Consider the following 21,655-nt stretch of genomic DNA (forward strand, 5'->3'; position numbering starts at 1 on the left):
TTTAGTATTTAGAGTTTTCTAATAATAATAATAATAATAATAAAATAAAATAAAAATTACTTGGGTCATTATTTTAAGAGGGTGTCGATATCAATAAAGATATCAATATGCTTATTAAAAAATTGCGTTTGTTCTTATTTTCCGAAAACGCTCAAATACGACTTGGGCAATTATGATATTTTAGGCCAACTATGTGTATTTGCATTTCTCTGAACCGGAGGGGTTTCTTGACCTTCCAGGTCCAGGATAATATCTGGGACGAACCGGACACAGGGTGGGGCATAGCAGCGGTTTGTTGTTGTTGTTGTGCCCGTGTCCCTGCTGTCCTCTGCGACCAGAGGAAGACTGCAAGTCACGCTTTTACCCCGGGTCATGCCCAACACACAGTTTGAAACGCACACCCGCTTCCTCGTGACTTTTACACCCCGTGTTCCCCAAAGTGTCACCACAGCAGCTCCGTCTCAGCCTCTTCCCTTTTCCACTGTCTTTGTCTGCAGCTTTGTCTGCGTGTTGCTAGTGAGTGACTTGACAAAAGAAAATGCGTTGATTGTGTGACAGATGGGCTTTTGTGTGAAAATCTACGACTCGCCACCGACATGACCTCCAGCGTCACACGTAGAGCAGTGCGTACGGGTGGGAGTTGTCTGGTGAAACGCATTGTTGTGTTGGGGGATGATCCGTCCGTAGTATCGCTGCTGTTTCTGCTGCTGCTGCTGTTTCTGCTGTTTGCTCCTGGTCGACTGTGGCTAACGAGAGGCTCCAGTTTATGAATGGGCCCGCAGAGCTAATAGTTGCCCTCTCTGTAGAACTTGCTATCGGAACCCGGCGGGCACCAGGCGGGCTTCTTCCTCTTTTGTTAACAGATGAAAAAGACCCCGCTCTCGCCCGTTGGATGAGAACATTGTGCACGGATTTGGAGCCGCCGAGCAGGCCGTGTCGCCATTGCTCTGTGAGGCTGCTGGCTAGCTGCCGTCTTCTTCAACTAGCAAAGCTGTTCGTGAATCCGAGGTACGTGCCCTGCTTTTTATTCGCCTTTTCCCGTGCTTTGCGTTTTGCCGTCGAGCGCACACGCAGTGCATCTGCAAAATGTGCATTTCACGTGCACGTTTAGTGCAAATTAACATTTCCTTTGAAATAGCTCTTGTTTTGTTTGACGCCATTTGCTCCGTTAAAGGGGGCGGTTAGCCTCTCGTGCTAGTTAGCTGGCTAGCTAATGTTATTGTTAGCAACTTGGCCATTTGAGGTGTAAGTTATTTGTGTGAAAGGGTTCTTTTTTTTTTGCATCTGTGCACCAAATGGGCGAGTGATAACTCTTTCGTGGTCGTGTTCGCAAAACCGTGTGTGGCCGCCTCCCACTGCATTTAAATGCCCCAGTTCATTGACAAAGCTGTAATGTGTGAGTGGCTACTATGTACACTGACAACATAGCTGCTGGCCCCTGTGTTTGTGGGCAGTCACGTCAATAAAAGTGCCACCTAAGCAGTTGGAGCGTAATGTTTTTATTACTATTATTAGTGTATTGTATTATACAGCCAGGTCACTCGATGTTTCTTTGTTTTAATCCAGTTTTAAATTGGGTCCTGTGCACACACCAGTCACTTCCTTAGGTTCACTAGTTAAAATATTTTTTTTTCTCTTAACTTTTAACAGTCCTCCAACTGTATGGTATTCAGCAGTGGTTTAAAGAGAGAGGCGTTTGTTTTCATTAAGAAGGCGGTGGCATGTAGTGCTGTTGAATTGTATTGCGTTGTATTGTGACATTTTTTTTCTATTATTTTGATAATGTCTTTTAAGCCACAGGGATAGTCTAGTGTTTGATTCAATCCACTTTAACAGCACCTTAAACTGCACCCCCCAGAATGATCATACAGTGGAACTGCCATCTTTCTGACACAGTCTCAACACACACCGAACATTTTAATGAAGAGACTGCTTGGTGCATGTTAGAATACGTCCATTTTCACTAGCGTCCCTAATTAAGTCACTCAATCAATCAAAATTTATTTATAGAGCACCCACCAAACAAACAAATCTGTGCCATTCATAGTGTTTTATATTTGATTGACAAATAAACGTATTGAAAGTGAACCAAGACCGGTGTTTATCGGTGCAAAGCTTGCCACATTATCGTAGCAATGAGTTATTTTATTAGTTGTGAGAATAGTCTTATGATCCTGTTGAGAAAAATGTTGCTTTTGGATTAAGTTTAAACCTCATCAGTTCAAGTGTGCACTCTGGTGGCGTTATTATAATGTGACGCAGACACGCCAGCACACAAGTCCTAAAGACTTGCAACCACGTAGGATGTGAAAAAGATGCTGCATAGATTTGACACAGAAAACTAAGCTTTAAACATAGCTGCCCTTGCAAAAAGCATTTGTTCCCTTGGGTTAACGTGGTTGACCCACATGTGCTATGTGTCTAACTTGTTCTTCCAACCGTTGTCTGTCTCCACAGCAACACGGAGTGTCAAGATGAAGAAGAAAGCTCGGCAGCACCGGGTCGCGGTGCCGCAGAGGCCGCCGTCTCCCATCAAGCCCTCTCCCAACAAGCAGATCTTGACTTACGCCCAGGCGCAGCGAATGGTCGAGTTCGACCTCGACGGCCGCATCCATCGGCTCAGCATATATGACAAGCTGGACGTGATCTCGGACGACGACCCCACGGTGCAGGAGATGATGGAGTGCACCAGCAATAAGGAGAACGCTGAGAAACCACAGCAGCAGGTTCTCTTGAGGTCGGTTAGACTGAAAAACAACCAGGAGAAGAGAAACGCTGCCCTGGGCATCACTGGCCACGGAGAGAGTGGTGGACATCATGCCGGCGTCGCTGCCGGTCCAAAGCTTCCAGAGCCTAAATTCCGCACTGTGGAATATAACCTTCCAGCAGTTCCTAAACGCCCAGCTGCCTTTTATAAATTCACGGAGAAGACGGAGGAAGAGTTAGACGAGGAAACGGAGTATGACATGGATGAAGAAGATTACGCCTGGCTGGAATTAGTCAATGAGAAAAGGCGAAGCGAGGGGGTCAGTCAGGTCTCTCACAACGTCTTCGAGTTCCTTATCGACCGATTCGAGAAGGAGCTGCACCTGGAGAGCCTGGATAAAGGGAGCGAAAAGCACGCCGCCATCGACGAGGACGCCGTCTGCTGCATCTGCATGGACGGAGAGTGCCACAACAGCAACGCCATCCTGTTCTGCGACATGTGCAACGTGGCCGTGCACCAAGAGTGTTACGGCGTGCCCTACATTCCAGAGGGGCAGTGGCACTGCAGACACTGCCTCCAGTCACCGACCCGGCCCGCCGGCTGCATCCTTTGTCCCAACAAGGGCGGGGCGCTGAAAAGGACGGACGACGACCGCTGGGGCCACGTGGTGTGCGCCCTCTGGGTCCCAGAGGTCGGCTTTTCCAACACCACCTTCATCGAGCCCATCGACGGGGTCAGCCACATTCCTCCAGCCCGCTGGAAGCTCACCTGCTACCTCTGCAAGGAGAAGGGCGTCGGGGCGTGCATCCAGTGCCACAAAGCCAACTGCTACACCGCCTTCCATGTCAGCTGCGCCCAGAAGGCCGGCCTCTTCATGAAGATGGAGCCCATCAAGGAGGTAACAGACACGGGGGAGCCCACCTTCTCCGTGAAAAAGACTGCCTACTGCGGAGCGCACATGCCCAACGGGTGTGTGAGGAAGCCTCTCACCATCTACGATGATGCCAAACCCAAAAACGGACTGTGTAATAACTCAGACAAGGGGAGAGGACAGTCGAGAGGAAAGCAGAAAAGGAAGTGTAAGAGCAAGAAGCCCGAGCCTGAGGTTGAAACCGAAGCTACGGTCTCTGTTACTGTGCCTACCTTTCCCGCTCACAGGTACACTCACTGGTTTTAGTATCATGAGAAGTGTAGTGTTGTTCAGTTACATGCACATTTCAGCTGCTTTGTGAGGAAGTGTTCGTACTTAGAGGATGTGTCTAACTTCTTAAAGGATATATTAAGGATTTAACATGCCACTGTTGCTAATATGAATATGTGGTGTTCATTAAAGTCTGTGGCTTTTGAAACGGAAATTACTCTTAAACCACCACCTCTGGTCCCATGGACTGTATCTGTAATTGCATCTTTTTTCTTTTCTTAAACACGTCCTCCCGTCTCCTCCAGGTTACAGACCATTCTGAACCAGGTGTCGGTGCAGAAGAAGAAGGCCTTCGTGGAGCTGGTCCTAAATTACTGGACGCTGAAAAGGCAGTCGAGGAACGGGCTGCCCCTCATCAGACGTCTTCAGACAAGCCTGCAGTCACAGAAGAATGCACAACCGGTTTGTTCATCTGTCAGTCAACCACAGAAGACTTTCAGTCTTCATTTTGCCTTTTATCAAAGTAGCTGAAGCTTTCAGTCCATTTTTTTTAAAAATGATTTGAACAGTGAAACATTTTGGCACTGTTATGTTTTTAAAAACCAGCTTTACATGCAAATGTAGAGCTAACCGTGGACCCGTGCGCCATAAAGTGATAGAAAGACGAGTTATGCAAGTTGATAGATTTATGTTCTGTTTAGTTGTTTTATTCATATTTGTTTACATGTATTTATCAGAGGCATAATGACGAGGAAAGCAGGGCATTAAAGGAACAGCTGAAGGAATGGCACCGCCTCCGACACGACCTAGAGAGAGCCCGACTGCTGCTGGAACTAATCCGCAAGAGAGAGAAACTCAAGAGGGAAGAGGTAGGGGAGGGTGAATCCATGCAGTAGCCAAAGAAATAAATGTGAAAAAATTATAATTTGCTTACAGTTTTTATTTGTTGTCTTTGTGGCGTGTTGTAGATTAAACTACAGGAGACCCTTCTCGAGATGCAGCTGACACCATTTAGCATTTTGCTCAGAACCCTATTGGATCAGCTGCAGGGAAAAGACCAGGCCAGGGTCTTTACCCAGCCCGTCGACATCAGTGAGGTGAGCCACAGCACACGTTCAAACATTTTCTCTCGTTTCTTTAATGCACTCGTGCTCACAGAATCTAGTGTTGCTTTCTTTTTTTTGATGTTGTAGGAGAATGCCATGCTCTATTGTATGTTAATGCCATCTGCGTTGCTTTGAATTCTTGTGTGCAGAAGATGAGAACCGTAAAACCGTTTGTGGTTAAACTTTGTTTGTGGTAAACAAAGTTGACTGAAAGCTGAATAGGGCATTGTGCGTGCCGGGAAGCCTCACACCTCATACGTTTTAAATAGGCAGGATATGAAAATAACTGTAACTGTGGGAACCAGAACTGACTGGTGTGAAAGAACGGTAAAATCTGACTTTGAAGGACCATTAAGACTTAAAAGGACTCAAACAGGGCTGACTGGTAAATTTTTTTCATATAGCCATTGTTCTTCTTTGAGGAAGAAAGCCTACTAACAGAAATGTATAAAAGTACAGTGTGTATTTTTATTTAATTGCAACTATTTTACGAGAGATTAATATTTAGGGGATCATCCAGTGTGCACTGGTTGGCTCTGAAACGCCGATGTCACACTTCCTCATCCTCTGTACCCGTGACAAACCAAACAGCCCTTGAAAGAGTCAGAAGTTGGATTGGAGCTTACTTGCTCCGCTTGCTCACTCGCAGCGACTTAGGTCAGAAACCACCCTCCCCCAAATACGCCCTGCTTTGAGCATGTGACTTCCTGGTAGTGGAATGCGTAACCTGAGGTCACATTTCATTCATCAGCTCAGTCGGTAGAGCATGAGACTCTTAATCTTAGGGTCGTGGGTTCGAGCCCCACGTTGGGTGTAGCTTTTAATCCCACGATAAGATATAGATAATACACTGTGTTGAGATAGACACCCCAACCAAAACGTTAGTAGATATGCATACAAGCTATATGGCTTTCCTTTTTTTTAGTATTACTTTTTTGACTTGCAGAAGGTGATTTTGCCATCTATGACTTGTTGAATCTGCCAGATATAAAACAAGAGAAGAAGAATCATTTTCTCAGTTTTATTAACACTGAATTTATTCAACAGAAAAAGGACAACGAGTCGGGTCAATAAGTTTTAAGCACTTCCGTCCACTTCAATTCCAACTTTGTTCATATCTTCAAACCAAGTTTCACTGCCACCTAGAAACTTTTCATGTTACCTGACGTTTATCCTGTGTGGGAAAATCCCTTCCGATGAGGCGAATAAGTGAAAACCTATGTGGCCGCCTGACACATTCATAAAATGCAAAATCTGCTATATTTAATCCTAGACAAGCATGTGAACTGTGTGCACAGTGATATATGTGTCACATTTGCTTCCTGCAGGTGCCTGACTACCTCGACCACATCAAGCACCCGATGGACTTCTCCACCATGCGACAGCGCATCGACGCCCAAAGCTATAACAACTTCGATCAGTTCGAGAACGACTTCAACCTCATTGTTGATAACTGTATGAAATATAACTCGAAGGACACTTATTTCTACCGAGCCGCCGTCCGACTCAGAGACCAGGGGGGCGCCTTGCTCAGAAAGGCCCGACGGGACGTGGAGAAAATCGGCTTCGACACGGAGAGCGGCATGCACTTGACAGAGGCTCCTGAAATCAAAGCACAGCCAGCGTTTTCTTGGGAAGATGGTGAGATGTTATAGTTGTTAAATTTGTTCACGACTCGCAATGTGTCAATCACCTCCAGCTGATTTCTTTATCGTTTTAATCCCGTCCCCAGTGGACCGTTTACTGGTGCCGGCCAACCGAGAGCATCTGTCTCTGGACAAGCAGCTGCAGCAGCTGCTGGACAAGTTCGACCTGACCTGCGCCATGAAGTCCAGCCCCTCTCGCAGCAAGCGCCTCAAGCTGCTCAAAAAGACCATCAACGACGTGCGCAGCGAAATGAGCCTGAAGAGAGTCCTGCCCTCCCACCACCACTGCTCCTCCTTCACATCCCCATCGACATCATCTCCGTCGACGTTATCCTCGTCGGCCCCCTCCCTCCCAGACCTGGCCAAAGAAGACGCTCTGAAGCCCAATGGGATTTTCACAGACGACGAGGGTATGTATGAATGGAGGGTCGTTTTCTGCGTATCGTAAGGAAAAAATGTCATCAGATGTCAGATATTGGCATTAGCACCAAAATGCGCCACAAAGCCAAAGTCACGTGAGGTCCCCTCTTCTCAGGATGAAACATACCTCTCACATTTTCACTTCTTCCAGCAATTCAAAGAGAAGGAAACAGCATTTGAGTCAAATTATCAGGCCTAATTATGATAAAATATTTTCTGTTAGAGGTGGAAAAATAGGGATTGAAACCAGACGATATTGAATGATAATATTTGCGACCATAGGCACTGCTAATCTCCAGGTCTCTTTCTTGTCAAAGTCACTGAACTGTAACTGCGGGTAGTATAAAAAAAAAAAAAAAAAAAAAACTCAATCAAACAAGTGAGTGTAGGAAAAGCAGTTGTGGTTTTTGGCTGATAAATAAAGCACAGTTTCGTTTGTATTCAGGAAAAGCTTCACAGGTGGACTATAAAAAGACAGCAGAGGCGTGAAAAAAAAATCTATATGCTGCAAAAAGTCGATCGTTCAAAAGGCTTACCGATACACAAAGTCTTTTGTTATGACTTCATTCCACATCGCTGCACCAGATGGTAACACCTGGTGGTTTAACTGGCACCGATGCTAGCGCTGCAGCACCGGGGAAAAGACGTTATCGGCGAATCCTAAAAAAAAAACATCCTTGAGCCGATCCCTGCACGAGTCCAAAGAACTAACTCGCAAATAAATAAGCTCCCAGAATCGCTGCTGGTGTTTGTAAACATGTCCACGACACAGTGTGACTGACCGTAGCGCCACACTGTGTCACTGCAGTGGCCTCCTCCAGCTTAAAGTCACCACCCTTTCTGTCCGCCGAATTCCGATTTTAAAATACTAGTGGGGGGAAAAAGTCATTTCTCGCTCATTTTTTATTTATAAAAGCGCCACGCGCATGCTAAACAGTGCTTTGTTTCACTTGGAAGACAAACACAAAAGCCGTATGACGTGCAGCGTCAGCGTTTCTGCAAATGCAAGGACGAAGCGAGGGCACTGCGGCACATTACCGTCAGTAACGGCTACTGGTTGTACTCTTTGGCGTCCCAGACACGAGCCTTATTATCAGGAATTAATAGACAATATTAATATAATCAATCACAGTTTCATGGTTTGAAATCACTAGGAAATCAATATATAGGATCTCATTTATAACATGTGATTGATGATGTCTACTATCAGCTGAAGCCTGAAGTAGTGAGTTGACTCACAGACGAATCAGTAAGTCCAGGAGGGTTCTGTAGCCAACCTGTTGTAGACGCCGTCCTGTCATGTTCAGAGGATGAGGCACTAAAAGATTAGACGTTAGCTAGTCAGTGGTAAATTGAAAACTGAGTCTTTGACTGTGTCTCCGTTGCTATGGTTACTCGTTTTAGACACAGGCTGAGCGAGTGCATCGATTTAGAAAAATGAACACAGTTTGACTGCTGGTCTGCTTAGTAGTAGATCATCATTAGGAAGTGACGGACAGCCAATCAAATACGCACTTTTACTGTCGTCGTTAAGTAGGGGTTTGCTAGCTGACGTTTTTTTTCTCTCTCTGGGAAACTAATAGTGCGGGTTGTTAGTTACAATTGTGTCATTTTTATCATGTAAATGGAGGGAGAAAAGCAGAGTCGGCTCCAGATATTGGCTCAGGATAATTGGCATCGTGTGTCGGCCATCGGCCAATCCTGATGTAAAAAAAAAAATCGGTATTGATCCTAAAAAATCCATACGAGTTGATCTTTACTATCTGGTTAAGTGCAGCTGTGTTGCTCAAAATAGGCTTGTCTTTAGATGTTGCATTTTCTCCACACATCTCATGGTAAAAACCTCCTAGACATCGTTCAAAAACCAAAGTAAACAATTGTCAAGTAAAAAAAATGACAGTTGTGCTTCTCTTTCTTCAACCTCCCAGGAGACAAGTCTCTTCCTCCCAAGCTGGAGCCCTCAGACGCCATGCCCCCCCTCATCCGCTCGGACGCCGACTCCGAGCCCCCCACCCTCAAGCCGATCGACGCCGCCCCAGACCGCGAAGACAAGACCCGCGGCAAGCGAGTCAAGCTGGACGGAGACATACCGGACCTCCTCTCCTCGGCGCCGCGCCTCAACGGCCACTCCCGCGGCGGCCTCCAGAGCGCCTTGCTGGACGGGGACGTGAGCGTGGTGGCCACGTCGACCCTCGCCGAGCCCACGGGGGGGGCCGTCGGCCGCCGGACCGACGTCCTCTTCCGCAAGTCGAAGGCCGCCGGCCAGCACAAGCCCCCCAGGAGCGGGGACGGGGTCGCGAACGCGACGGGCCGAAAAGAAGGCGGGGAGGAGCAGGAGGAGGAGGAGGAGGAGGAGGGGGAGGAGGAGGTGGAAGATGAAGACTCGCAGCTGGGCTCCAAGTCCTTCCTGTCGGTGGTTATACCCCGGCTGGAGACGCTGCTTCACGGCAAAAAGAGGAAGCGCAGCGGCAGCAGAGAGAGCGAGGGGGAGGGAGGAGACAGAGAGCCGGAGGAAGAGGGCGAGTCTCCTGTTAAAAGACTCGACACTGGTGAGAATTCGCAGAGAAATGATTTTCCGCATGGCTGAACATTTCTTTTGAATTCGAAAAGCAATTTTTCACGACTTTAATTAAATCACCGCAGCAGTATTTAAAGCAGCAAACAATGCAATTAGCCATTAACGCCGCTCACGAGCGTCACATTTTCCAAAGAGCACAGCAGTAAGCAACAGCAGAGCTGTTCTCTAAAATTAGATTAGGGATTGGCCCGGACAAGCTGTTGCTGCATGATCATTTGACATGAGTGGCTCGGATTCAGATCGGAGCACAGCATCGTATTTGTGTGTAACTGGCTGGTCTGGCTCCTCTCAGGCCTGTCAAGTGGTTTTCTGGAGGCGGAGGAGGAGAAGGAGCTCGAAAAAACCAGTAGAACCAGTAGACCCATGGAGTCGCGAAGACGCTGCGCCTCCGAGTCTTCCATCTCATCCTGTAGCAGCCTGCCGGGAAGCACCAGGTGGGAAATAGTGCCCGTTTTCTGAGAATCCGCAGCTAAAATATAAATGAAGACGCAGTGAATAACCACATGGTTTGTTTATCTTGTTTGGCTGTTTGTCACGCAAACATCTCACTGCGAGGTCTCACTTCCTCCAGCCGTCGTGATGCCATGCGCTTTAAATTCTCAACTTGACTTCCTCTCTTCTGTTCGGCTTTCAGCACCGTTCTCAGTCTTCCAAAATGTGGTAAGGGGAAACCCGCCTTGGTCCGGAGAAACACTGTGGACGATAAGAGCGAGTTAATCGCCTGCATCGAAACTGGGAATTTTGCGAAAGCTGCACGAATCGCTGCCGGTAACGTAATCACATAATACACGTAATAACACAGTCAACTTAACACACGTTTCTGACAGAGATACTGATAATTGATTTATCTGACATTTAGCAAAATGATTTAATATCATTTCAAATAGTTTCCCATGCATGTAAATGGAGAACCTGAAAGATCCATACTGAGGCAATTAAAAGCTGAACCTCATAGATGTATACGCTCATGGTCACCAGTGAAAACGAATGCATTCTAATGCAGCAGTCCTCCACTCATTTTCTCTTTGCGCATGTTATCGCATTTGTTTCAGAGCTGTTTATCCAAATGTGTTTTCATTTTGTGTTTTCACTATTGAACTATTGAACTGACGAAAAGTTCTATTAAATTCCCACCTGTCTGATGCTGATTCAACACAAACCTGACAACATTATACCAGTAATGAAGCTAAGATTTAGCACCGGACTGTTGTATTAGAATGCATTGATTTTTACCAGTGTACCTTATCAACTGACAAGCGGGTGCATATTAAAGTCTTATGATCTGCAATTTCCTTTTGCATAGAAATGCCAAAACATACACGAATTGCGTAGACCATCATCATTAGGTAACATTTACAAAATACACCCTGAAGTAAAGTGGTTGTGTGTTATCCCAGGTGTCTGCAGGACATTTTATTTCCAAGAATTAACGTTAAAATAAGATAAAATAAGTACAAATTAAAAACTGTATTCACACAGAACAATCACTGCACATATGTGCAGCATTAAATCTGTTGCACATGTTTTCTCAAGTTCAAACATCCTCGATACATAGAGCAGAATATCGAGGGCGGCATGTGAGATGAACGGCTGCCAGGCCTCATAATGTAGATCACAGTGGGTCTCATTTACTGTACTGTAGAGAGCATGGATGGATGGGGTTTTATCCTTCCATTTAAGAAGATTTAGTCAACTAGCAGCCAGAGATGTAGAAGCAGCGGCCTTTAATGTGCACCGTATAACGTTAGCACCCCCGGTATCGCTGTCAGCGGAGCCTGATTGACTGAGACGCATCTCAAACATCTTTCACGGCGTCTTCAGTACATCTCCTCAGTGTGTCGTGCAGCAAGTACAGAAGATAAATCTGAGCCTAATATCTCTTTATCTCAACTTTAAAGCTTAGGAGTAGATAGATGAGAGTATGGACTCAGAATTGAATCCCATGTATCATCATCCAGTTTCAATTTTAGGTCCTCTTCCCATTGGCCTTTAATTATAGATAAGAAGGGGCCCAGTCGAGATGAGAAATTATCTCATACATCTGAGCAGCCACACCCTCTCCGAGCAAACTCTCGCGGATTAATCGGATGAAAGCTGCTGAACTGTAAATACCTGAAAGCAACAGTGCTTTTCCTTGTACTTTTATCTTCGACAAACCGTAATATTTCGATGTCGAGTTTGATATATCTTGCAGACACCTGGTATACACACAAATACACACACACAAAAAAAAAAAAGCAGGGTTGGAAATTAACAGCAGCCATCAGCCAAGTTCTTGTGAGTTTTGGCAGTGTCTGCCGAGTCTTCGCGCTCTTCCTGCCACCGTGGCATGTAACCAGTCAGCATCTGGAGACTCTCCCCTTCATCTAAAGTTCACATTTGGCTAATTAAACACCAGGAGCGGCTGGTAGATTTTAATATCCGTCCTTCACCGCGGCTCTTAATTCCCCCCCCCCCGTCCTGATTTTCGGTGCGCTCCTTACAGCATGGCGTTTCCAAACGTGTTTCTTTCTGTGCCTGTGTATGTGTGCGTGTGTGTGTATGTCTTTGTGTGTTTAAACCCACACATAACTTGTTTGGTGTTGTTCCCGCTTCCATAGAGGTTGGCAACAGCAATATTTGGATGCCCGCTAGTGCTGCAACAGTTGCATTGGAACCCCTAAAGCTAGTTTGGGCCAAATGTAGTGGATACCCTTCCTACCCTGCCTTGGTGAGTGTTTGCGGGAGAGAATGACAATTGCTGACTAAAGTGTAAAGTTTTTTTTTTTGAGTTTGGGAAATTATGACGAGAGGATAAAGCAAAAAGTTTCACTTTAGGTGGCGACAGGATAGATGTTCAGCTTTTCCTCTAGGTGGCAGCATAACACTGTAAACCAAGTGATCTTTGCATGAATGGACAAATGAGGAGCCTTAGTGCCACAAGCTGGTAGTTTGCATGCATGTTGCCTGTGTGTGTATACGCAGTATAGACCTATGTTGCCGTGTGCCGCACTGATCCCGTGTGTGAATGTCTCGCCCGCTGCGCGTAGATCATCGACCCCCACATGCCGCGTGTGGGCTGCCAGCACAACGGGGTGTCCATCCCCATGCCCCCCATGGACGTGCTCCGCATCGGGGAGCAGATGCAGTACAAAGCCGAAGGGAAACTCTACCTCGTCCTCTTCTTCGACAACAAGCGCAGCTGGTGAGTGTCGCCACCCGCAGGAGTGATTTAAGCGCCGCTATCTGCGCGAGTGATCCGAGCAGACGCAGGTTTGTACGAGGGTAAACCTGTCAGGCTGTCTGTCAGCTGATCGTTATTCTCTCGCGGGCCGCGCGACACCGGTTGTCAAGAGGACGACAAACGGCTCGCGCCGCGAGAGGAGATCTCACCTGGACTCCCGTCAAAACGCACAGGGTGTCAGTCGTATATCAGCGCATCAATAAACAACGCGGGTAGTTGAATCATTAAAATGAGCGTGAGGAATAACTGTAAATCTTTACACTTTCTCTTCCCAAACATCTTTCATCAGTTTTCTTGGCACGGTTCTTCTTCTGTGTCCCTGCAGGAAGCCTGTGATATTTTTTTACCTCGTGTGTTCCTGTGTTCCATAGACGTAACCCCAGTGAATCACACAATCATTAAATGTGTTTATTAAAGCCGCTCACTTTTATAAAATTGCAAATTTTTTATTTTATTTTATGACTAATGTGTAGTCGTCACAGCCTTACAAACTCTTATTAACCCCAAATGTTATGTCACACCTTAAAACACTGCTATCGCTCTATTACTTATTAATCTCCAGGTTAGTTTTTACACTGAAATGTTGGTTGAGGAGGAAAAACAACACGGAGTTCAACATCCACGTGATATCAGTCTGTAAAAAGGAAAAGACAATGTGAAAAATATTTGTCTTTCCACACAGTTGTCCCTTGATTATAGAAGCGGAAAAGAAGAAAAACAGCACCTGTGCTACAGCTGCACTGGACCTTTCCACTACAAAATAAATGTGACAAAACGGCTCCCACAACTGCACCAAATCCAGAATAAAAATAGCTTTTATATGCATTACCTGAACATTAAGCTTGTCTGTACATGTCTGAGTGATGCGGATGTAGTTATTAGAAAAGGAGATAGATAAACTGTTTATTCAGCATGTTAAAGGAAAACGATGCGAGTGTATGTAGCAGTGGCCCTCTTTTCATAGACATCAGTTCTCTTCCTTGATGCTTTTGCAGCTTAAATTAAAAGTTGTGTACTGAACTTGGTCAGGTAGTAAACATACTGGGGCCGGGTATCACTGCCGACTTCCTGTTATATATTATTATTGTTACTGATTACAGAGATATGTCATATTTCCATAATATTTTCCCTTTAGTTGCCACTTCTTGCGTATCTCTTTTATTTTGTGTGGCTTTTCTCTGTTGTTAGTAGTTTTAAATCCAATCTGCTTTCAGTCCTGACGATGCTCCTGTAAAGTTTTGGATCTCCTTCATATGTGTCTTAGTTTTGTTCACACGAGATCTGATGTACAAGACAATCGCATGACAAAGTTGGATTTTAAAATAACGTATTTACTTGATAAATGTCCATCTATTCGTACTCAAATACAGTCTGAAAAATGTGTGGAGAGTCAGGAAAGTACATTTTTAGAAACATGTTTGCCACCACCTCATATTAATACCCTTCTTGTTTATCCTCTCTCAGGCAGTGGCTTCCTAGGTCCAAGATGGTTCCACTGGGGATGGACAAAACCATAGACAAGATCAAAATGATGGAGGGACGCACGTCCAGCGTGCGCAAGGCTGTCCAGATCGCCTTCAGCCGCGCCATGAACCACCTGAGCATAGTGCAGGACGAGCCAGTCAGCGACCTCAGTGACGGGGAGTGACGAAGACGCCCTCACACTAACCCGTACCTCTCCTGTAACCAAATAGCTTCCAGCGCCCCACACTCCCTCCTTTCCCCCCCTTTCCCCGCCATCCCGGCCGCCCTCCATCCCCCCTTCCGCCTCTGCAGGAGACTGGAAATGTTTACCGGGCACCTGCTGTAACAGGTGGTGTCTCTTCCTCATCCATTCCTGCTCGTACACACTCCTACCATGTGCCGATGGGATACGGCTGCTGCTCAAATGAATGTGTCTATCTGTCCTCTCCACCTCCAGGCTTGTAACTGTGCGCAGAGACTGCTCTGTTATTTTGTCACCCCCCCCCCCTTTCTCCATCATGACTGCCGTTCATTTTAAGGTTAAAAAAAAACAAAAAAAAGTGGTTGATTTGATACTTTTTGATAAACTGTTACCAGACGTTCAGAAGTAGCTGGCGAAACAGCTAAAGCGAACAAAAATAATACATTTCCCGCGTGCATCATGTCGAGGTCGCGTTTCCGTACAGCTCCATTTCCTTTGTATTTATACTGTAAATAATCTGTACAGCTGCCTGACACTAACTTATTTTGTAGTTTTGACATAAATGGGTACTGTACAGGTGTTTTCTTAGTATTTATACTTGACACATTCTCGGCACCACGGTGTGAGTGCCGCTTTGCTGTATGATCGAGAAGAATTTCAAACAAAGAATAAGTGCAAAAGCCTTAGTATTAAGAAGATTAGGGCTAAAATGTTTCTGAAAAGTGAATGAAAGTATTCCCGTTTTTTAAGTTATTGAAGTTTATACTGTAAGCTTCCATTTGGCATTAATCCTTTTTGTATTAAAAATAGTTTTAGTCTATTTTTGTTCATATATATTTATATGGTTTGAATATGCGGCATACAGTATGTAAGGAGCTCATTCAGACCGTCTGATGTTGTGGACACCGAACGTATACTGTTCTCAAGAAACCAAAAATGTTGCTACCCAGATATTTTCTTTTTTTCTTTTTCTGATGAATTTATTTCCTTTTCTTCTGTGTGATGTGTGAAACTCTTGCCAAAAAAAAGAAAAGGAAAAAAAGACGTATTTTTATGTGATACGTTTGACTGTTACTTGTTTTTTTTGTTGTTTTTTTTGCTGTAGTCTTAGGGAGACGTGCCTGCGTTAACTTATTGTAAAGTATTTGCATTACTTTATATATATATACATATATATATCGAAGGAGGTGCAAACTGATTGTGGTAAAGTGGCACATTTTGTGGTGGATACTTGCCTTCTTTTTAAGTAACCTTTTCTAACTTTTTTTTGTAGTTGTAGACTTCAAGACATTTCATTTTATACTGTTTTCTGGGTAGCATTGGGTAGTTTTGGTATATTTCATTTTGTACTTAACTGTAGTAGTTTTTTTAATCGGTTCATACAAAATATTGCTGGGACTGTTTTTTTGTAGCAAAGGAAAAATAAAAGATACAAATATGAACATTTGGGCTTATCTTCTTTAAGACACATTGCCAGCCTGGTGCCTTTTAATGATTTTTTTTTTCTGTGGGTAATATTCATATATTCCAAATTAGGCTGACTCAAAAATGAGTAAATCCACAAGGTCGAATTTTAGGAGTCGCATTAATTAAATCGTTACAGTTTCCCCCAGCTCCCAAGTTGCTTTTTTTAATGTAAGTATATATTGTACATGGTTGTAGCTATTAAAGGTCAGTGCCCCCTTACACCTATGCTGCTCTGCATAAGTAAAACTAAAGGAACAAGTCTTATATTCTGACCCCTGTGTTAATGATTATGAAATTCACTTAATGTGCTTCTGGTGCAAAACATGACCTGATGGATTATTACATTTTTTATCAGTGTAGAGAAAGAGGAAGCATGTTTTGATTTATCAGTAAATTGGTTCCCAAACTGGTGGTCCTGGAAAAATAGCAAAAGAGTATTATTAGTCTCGCAAATAAACTAAAATATGAAGTAAAAAAAAAATAGAAATAAATAAATCACTTTTTATCGAGCTAATACCGGATAGGAAAATAATTTTGTGAATGTGTTAGCATACTTCTGAAACAAGTAGCGCATACATGGCATTAAATTAATCACTGAAATACACAAATTGAGTAAACATAGATTATTTGGTGCTGGAATGTAGATACATTAATATATTAAGAAAAAAAAACTAAAAGTGAGTCAGACTCAATATTTCTCAAGCTAGCAGCTAACAGGAGAAAATGTGTCTCGTTTGGAAATGCTAACAGCTCATCTGAAACTAGCTTGGTAAAATCTTAAAGTACAACTTAAAAACTCACTAGCAAACTACATAAATTGAGTCAAGTAGAAGTAGATTTGTCTCAGAAATGTAATGAAATGGGAAAATCGAGTAAAATAAATGAGCAAAAATACTGTCAGGCTAATTCTTTTTTCAAGCTAATATCTGAGCACTTGGCAAGGTGAAATGTCACTCAAGTGGAAAAGCTCATAAGAAGATTGTGTTTTCAAAGTGTATTTAAACTGGAGTAATATATATATATATATATATATATATATATATATATATATATATATATATATAAACTACAGCTAGACTGGCTTTTTTTCCTCAAGATTATACCTCATAGCAAAAATGCGTTTTTGTATTGTCAGTAGAACAACTCATCTGAAACAGTTGACAGAGTTAGCTAACAAACATTAGCTAGCAAATTGGATATTGAGGATAGATAGATAACAAGTAGAACATATTAACAAGTATATATATATAAATATATATATATTATATAAAATATACAAAGATAATATACAAAGGACTAGCTTGTATTATCATCCCATATTAAAAATAGCAAAAAAATAGACAGGAATATAAATAAATTGAGTAACAGCAGAATATATGCCTCTAAAATACACTGAAATAAGAGTAAATGGTTAATAAAGTAAAAATACATCCAACCTGACTCTTTTTAAGTCCGTCCACAGGGAGGCGCTGTGTACACGCACAAAACCATCCCTCCATTTTGCTCCATTTTGCCAGGAAGCCGTTTCCAGCCCCAGCCTACCTGAGTGTCCACCACCTGCTCCTCTCAGCCCCAGTCAGTCCTCCTCCTCCTGCTCAGGTAGACATCAGCATACAAACAGTTTTTCATCATCGCGTTTAAATGGACGAAAGCACAGATTAGGGAGAATGTCAATTAATGCTAAATCAGCTTGAAGACGTGGCTGCCGCCTCTCTCTCCTCCAGCTTCAAGCCAGTGCCAATCACCTCACCATCTCCCTCTTCGCCGCCGTCCTGTCTATTTCCGCCGAGGGTGTTTTATTTGTTTGTATGCTAATGCCCACATAAAAAAAAAAAAAAAAAAGTTAGCTAACTAAGACGGAGGGGCGCCAGTGTAAGCCGTGCTGTGTGGGCAGGAGTCGAACCGTCACACTTGCGGAGTTCATTGATAAGTGCATCATAGGAGGCCAAAGCGAGGCGCGTCTCCGATGCAAATTCGACTGTTGAAACTGTTGAAATATGCATCCTACTTAGGGCCAATACAGCTTTTGTTATTCCAAGCTACCGACATTCAGAGTGGTAAAGCAGCTTTAAATGAGCCAGTAATGGGCCCGCGTTATAGACAGCCACCTTCAAGCCACCGCTGAAAGACATCTCCCATCTTTAGAAGCAATTGGAGCTAATGTAGTCGCGCGGCGGCAGGCTCCATCCCTCCCTCTCTCTCTCTCCTCCCCTCCTTCGTTGTCTGTCTGTCTTCACCAGATACTAATTGTGCGGGGAGGTAAACACGGCAGTCAAGTGGAGAGGACGCCGAGTCAAGCGTGAATATCAATCTCCCCACATCAGTGTCATCAGATGACTTTGACTGAGTTGAGGCGGGCTCATTAGAGTGGTTGAGAGGGGTGCTGCGGGCGGCAGTAGCATCCAGGTGGTGGGCTCTGAAGTTGTGGGAAGCCACTGGAGCTCCCCAGGTAACAGGTGAGTGTGTGTGTGACAGGACCGTGGACGTTTAATCCGATCCCCCTGCACTGAGGTGTCACCAGGGTTCAGGGAGGAAGTGTCACACGCGGATACACTCCTCTGCACAGGGCCCGAGGAGGCGCACGCGTAGCTGTAAACGCGCGCATTCCCACATTCATGCATCTGATTATCACGAGCCCGTTGCTTTTTTTGGGGGGCCTCTGTGTCAGCAGGTGACAGGAAAAACCACCCGGCGTCGCGCGCTGGTGTCAGACCTGGCAACTAATTCCTGATAACTTCCACTACCCTCTAAGATTTTGAGCAATAAGCATAAAAAAAAAATACAATCTGGCATTTTCAACTTGTCTCAAGACAGAATAAAGTTTTTTTTTTTGCATAAGAATGACTCTCAGGTTTATTAATACGGCGAAGGAAGGAAGGAAAGCAGAAACGGCTCATCAACAGAAAAAATCTAAATTCAGTGGGATTTTTTTTTGACTGAATAATCAAAATTATGAATGAAAACATGCCGCAGAGTCTCGCAATTCAGCTGCTAGACTACCTGCCACATCTCTCAGCAGTATCCAAAAATGGAACGTCCATACCACTCACTGGGGAAAGAAACCAGGATCTGAACTGTTTCCTGCAGGTAAGTATCTGGTTTAGTTTAGTTTAGTTTGATTTCATTCACTGATTAAAACAAAACTATTCAATATAAACACACACGTTCCCAAATCTGATTGAAAGGGAGCAGAAAGAAGAAGAATCTTATATAATCTGCCCCTTTAACCCCAAGAATCAATTAACAAAGAACTTAAATTAAAAAACAACAACACAATAAGCACCAAAAAGTGATAGTAGTAGAATAAAATGAAAATAAAATAGGGCAACACAGACAGTCACATTTTCATTTTAGTTCCAAAGATCCAATTCCAACATACAAACAAAACAAAAAACAATTGAAATCTCTGCAGACGTTTCATGACTGCACAGTCAAACTAACTTGTTTCATTATATTTCCTTATCATACTGTCTCTAATTGTTCTTTTAAATGTTAAATGTTGATTTGGACTCTTTGGTTAGATTGTTCTATAAAGTGATTCATTTCACAGAAACACAACGTTCTGTGAGTTTAGTCCTGAATCTTGTTTTCTTTTTCTTTTTTTTATATCTTTTTTAAGATATCATTTTCTTTTAAGTTAAACTTGCTGAGTGTTGATTGGCAAACTTTTTTTTTTCTTAATGAACTTTAAACACAATTTGCAGAATACCGTAATATACTAATTCTTAAAATTGCAACAGTTTTAACTGAAGTAATAATGGATTTGCTGGATCTCTATGTTGTTTTCTAGTGATTATTCTTATAGCTCCTTTTTTGCAAAATCAGAATTGACAGAGTATATTCACCAAACCTCAACACAGTAAGTCAGATATGGAACAATCTGGTCTTTAACAGATCGCTGTCATGTGAGTTTTGAATGGACAGCACACACAGTCTTTCAGAACTGAAGAAGCTACATGGATGAGAGGTGGAACTTCTTCAGGGAACTCTAATCCTAATTACTTACAAAATCACCAGTCGGCTATTTATGGACAATCATTGTGGTTGAATGTGCTAGAAATGTCTTCCTTTTACATTAACCTATTAGTTTTGAGTGTTAGCGGTATCATCTGCGGCTCTGGGAAGCTCTGATTATGAATATTTTATGATTTTTTTTCTCAAGACTGTCAAAATCCAGTTTTCCCTGTTGTCACTTGGAAAATTAATTTGTGTCCGTCACTTGGATATACATTAACATATATTCTGCTCTGGGGCTCTTTATTTAAACCCTTGAGTCCATATTTTAAAGTTCTAAAGTGGGTTTAAATGGATTGCATCCTGGCTTTTCACCTTGAATTTAAGACCTAAAAAAAAAAAGAAAAAAAAAGCAGTTTCCTACAAGCACAAAAACTCTTAAAAATACCGTTGGGACTTATGCGTGACTGAAAGTTCATAGGTGTGTGAGGTGACTCGTAACGGCAACACGCTCTGAACCATGCCCCGATCCTCTTGCATTAAACATCTCGCAAACCATCCACTTTCCATTTTGGAACACACACAAAAAAATATTATCCCGCCGCCTCTCCCCTTCCTTCCCCTCCTCCTATCTATCTTTTTCCTCTTTCGGTTTCTCACTCTCTCTCTCTTTTCCGTGGCGGGTCCCTGATAGGCCCAATCTCCAGTGGCTATGTTCAAAACACTGGGCCAGAATAGCACGGGCCCTAGGTAGATAAATATTTATGGGGCGCGTTTACTTCGTACCACAGAGGAGAAGTAGAAATAGTGTGTTTCCAAGGTGAGCAAAACAAACAACTTCAAAGGAATATAAATGCATTTGATGTAAATTTGCTCCTACAGTCGCGTGGTTCTTGCGGAAGATTATCGTGATAGTGTTAATGAAGACTCGGCGCCTGATGCCAGATGACCTGATTATTGTATGTTTGTAGAAACAGGAGCCCAGAGGCATCGGTGGATGAAGAGCTTAAAAGGCGTACGCACACATATACACAAGCGTGAGCTGTATTTTCCCCCGGTCAGGAGGCTATTAAGTCGTGACTTGTGGGCTGCAATCAAACCGGCGGCTACATTATTCATTGATCAGAGTGGACTGTGATCAGAAGCGGCGACGCTAATGGATGAGATGAAAGGGCCGCTCAGCGCAGATGATGCTAAAGGAGGATCTCCGGCGATCCCCCGGGGAGGACGTTTATTTGCCACTAATCTGTGAAACGCCACGCAACTATTTCGCCGAGGCTCCGGCTTAACACCTGAGATCTAACAGCTACTGTTGAACGCGGCCGCGCTATCTCTGCGGATCCTCGCTCGGTAGCTCAACTCGCAGACGGATGCTTGTCGCTCCCCCCCACCCCCAACCCCTCCATCAAACGCAGCCAGGCGATCCTCTAATTATCTGCTAATGTCATGATTCAGCTGGCTCCGGAAACGCGGGGAATGATGGTGTGCGTCGAGGGCCCGGCCGGTTGGCTGGTTGGGGGGTGGGGGGGGGACATCAGCAGGGCTCAGAGCGCGCCCCTTTGATGTGAAAGATAATTACTTGTGTAGTTAAGATAATTAGCACAAGTCCAGAATAAAAGTAAATAGGCTAGCTGTCGCTTCCACTGTAGAGCTGAATGAAGTCAAGCTGCGAGTGAGACCAAGCAGCGTGTGATGAATTTCCTCTCCTGTGCCGAAAGGGGAAATTAGATTTAGGATGTGCATTTGG

The 21,655-nt window shown here is 43.9% G+C and overlaps 1 protein-coding gene and 1 non-coding gene across 5 annotated transcripts; both read left to right on the forward strand.

The window, feature by feature from the left end:
* The first annotated feature begins 192 nt into the window (after positions 1 to 192).
* Positions 193 to 15,929, forward strand: LOC125000190 (bromodomain-containing protein 1-like). Of its 4 annotated transcripts, none has more exons than XM_047575586.1 (13): positions 204 to 1,008; positions 2,458 to 3,865; positions 4,154 to 4,322; positions 4,586 to 4,717; positions 4,817 to 4,945; positions 6,283 to 6,595; positions 6,687 to 7,010; positions 8,949 to 9,569; positions 9,891 to 10,032; positions 10,233 to 10,366; positions 12,199 to 12,308; positions 12,628 to 12,782; positions 14,286 to 15,929. In XM_047575586.1, the coding sequence occupies exons 2-13, from the start codon at positions 2,475 to 2,477 to the stop codon at positions 14,467 to 14,469; spliced, it is 3,804 nt and encodes a 1,267-aa protein (XP_047431542.1). In that variant the 5' UTR covers positions 204 to 1,008; positions 2,458 to 2,474; the 3' UTR covers positions 14,470 to 15,929. The 4 variants fall into 4 exon arrangements, with proteins under 4 accessions (XP_047431545.1, XP_047431544.1, XP_047431542.1 ...); XM_047575587.1 differs by having other exon boundaries at positions 206 to 1,008; positions 4,154 to 4,310; XM_047575588.1 differs by lacking the exon at positions 12,199 to 12,308 and having other exon boundaries at positions 194 to 1,008; positions 14,286 to 14,460.
* On the forward strand, positions 5,695 to 5,770 carry trnak-cuu. The gene has a single exon. It is a non-coding gene; the product is annotated as a tRNA-Lys (tRNA).
* Positions 15,930 to 21,655: the final 5,726 nt, after the last annotated feature.

Source organism: Mugil cephalus, chromosome 22 (assembly GCF_022458985.1).
Source record: "Mugil cephalus isolate CIBA_MC_2020 chromosome 22, CIBA_Mcephalus_1.1, whole genome shotgun sequence".
In the NCBI taxonomy this organism is placed as follows: domain Eukaryota; kingdom Metazoa; phylum Chordata; class Actinopteri; order Mugiliformes; family Mugilidae; genus Mugil; species Mugil cephalus.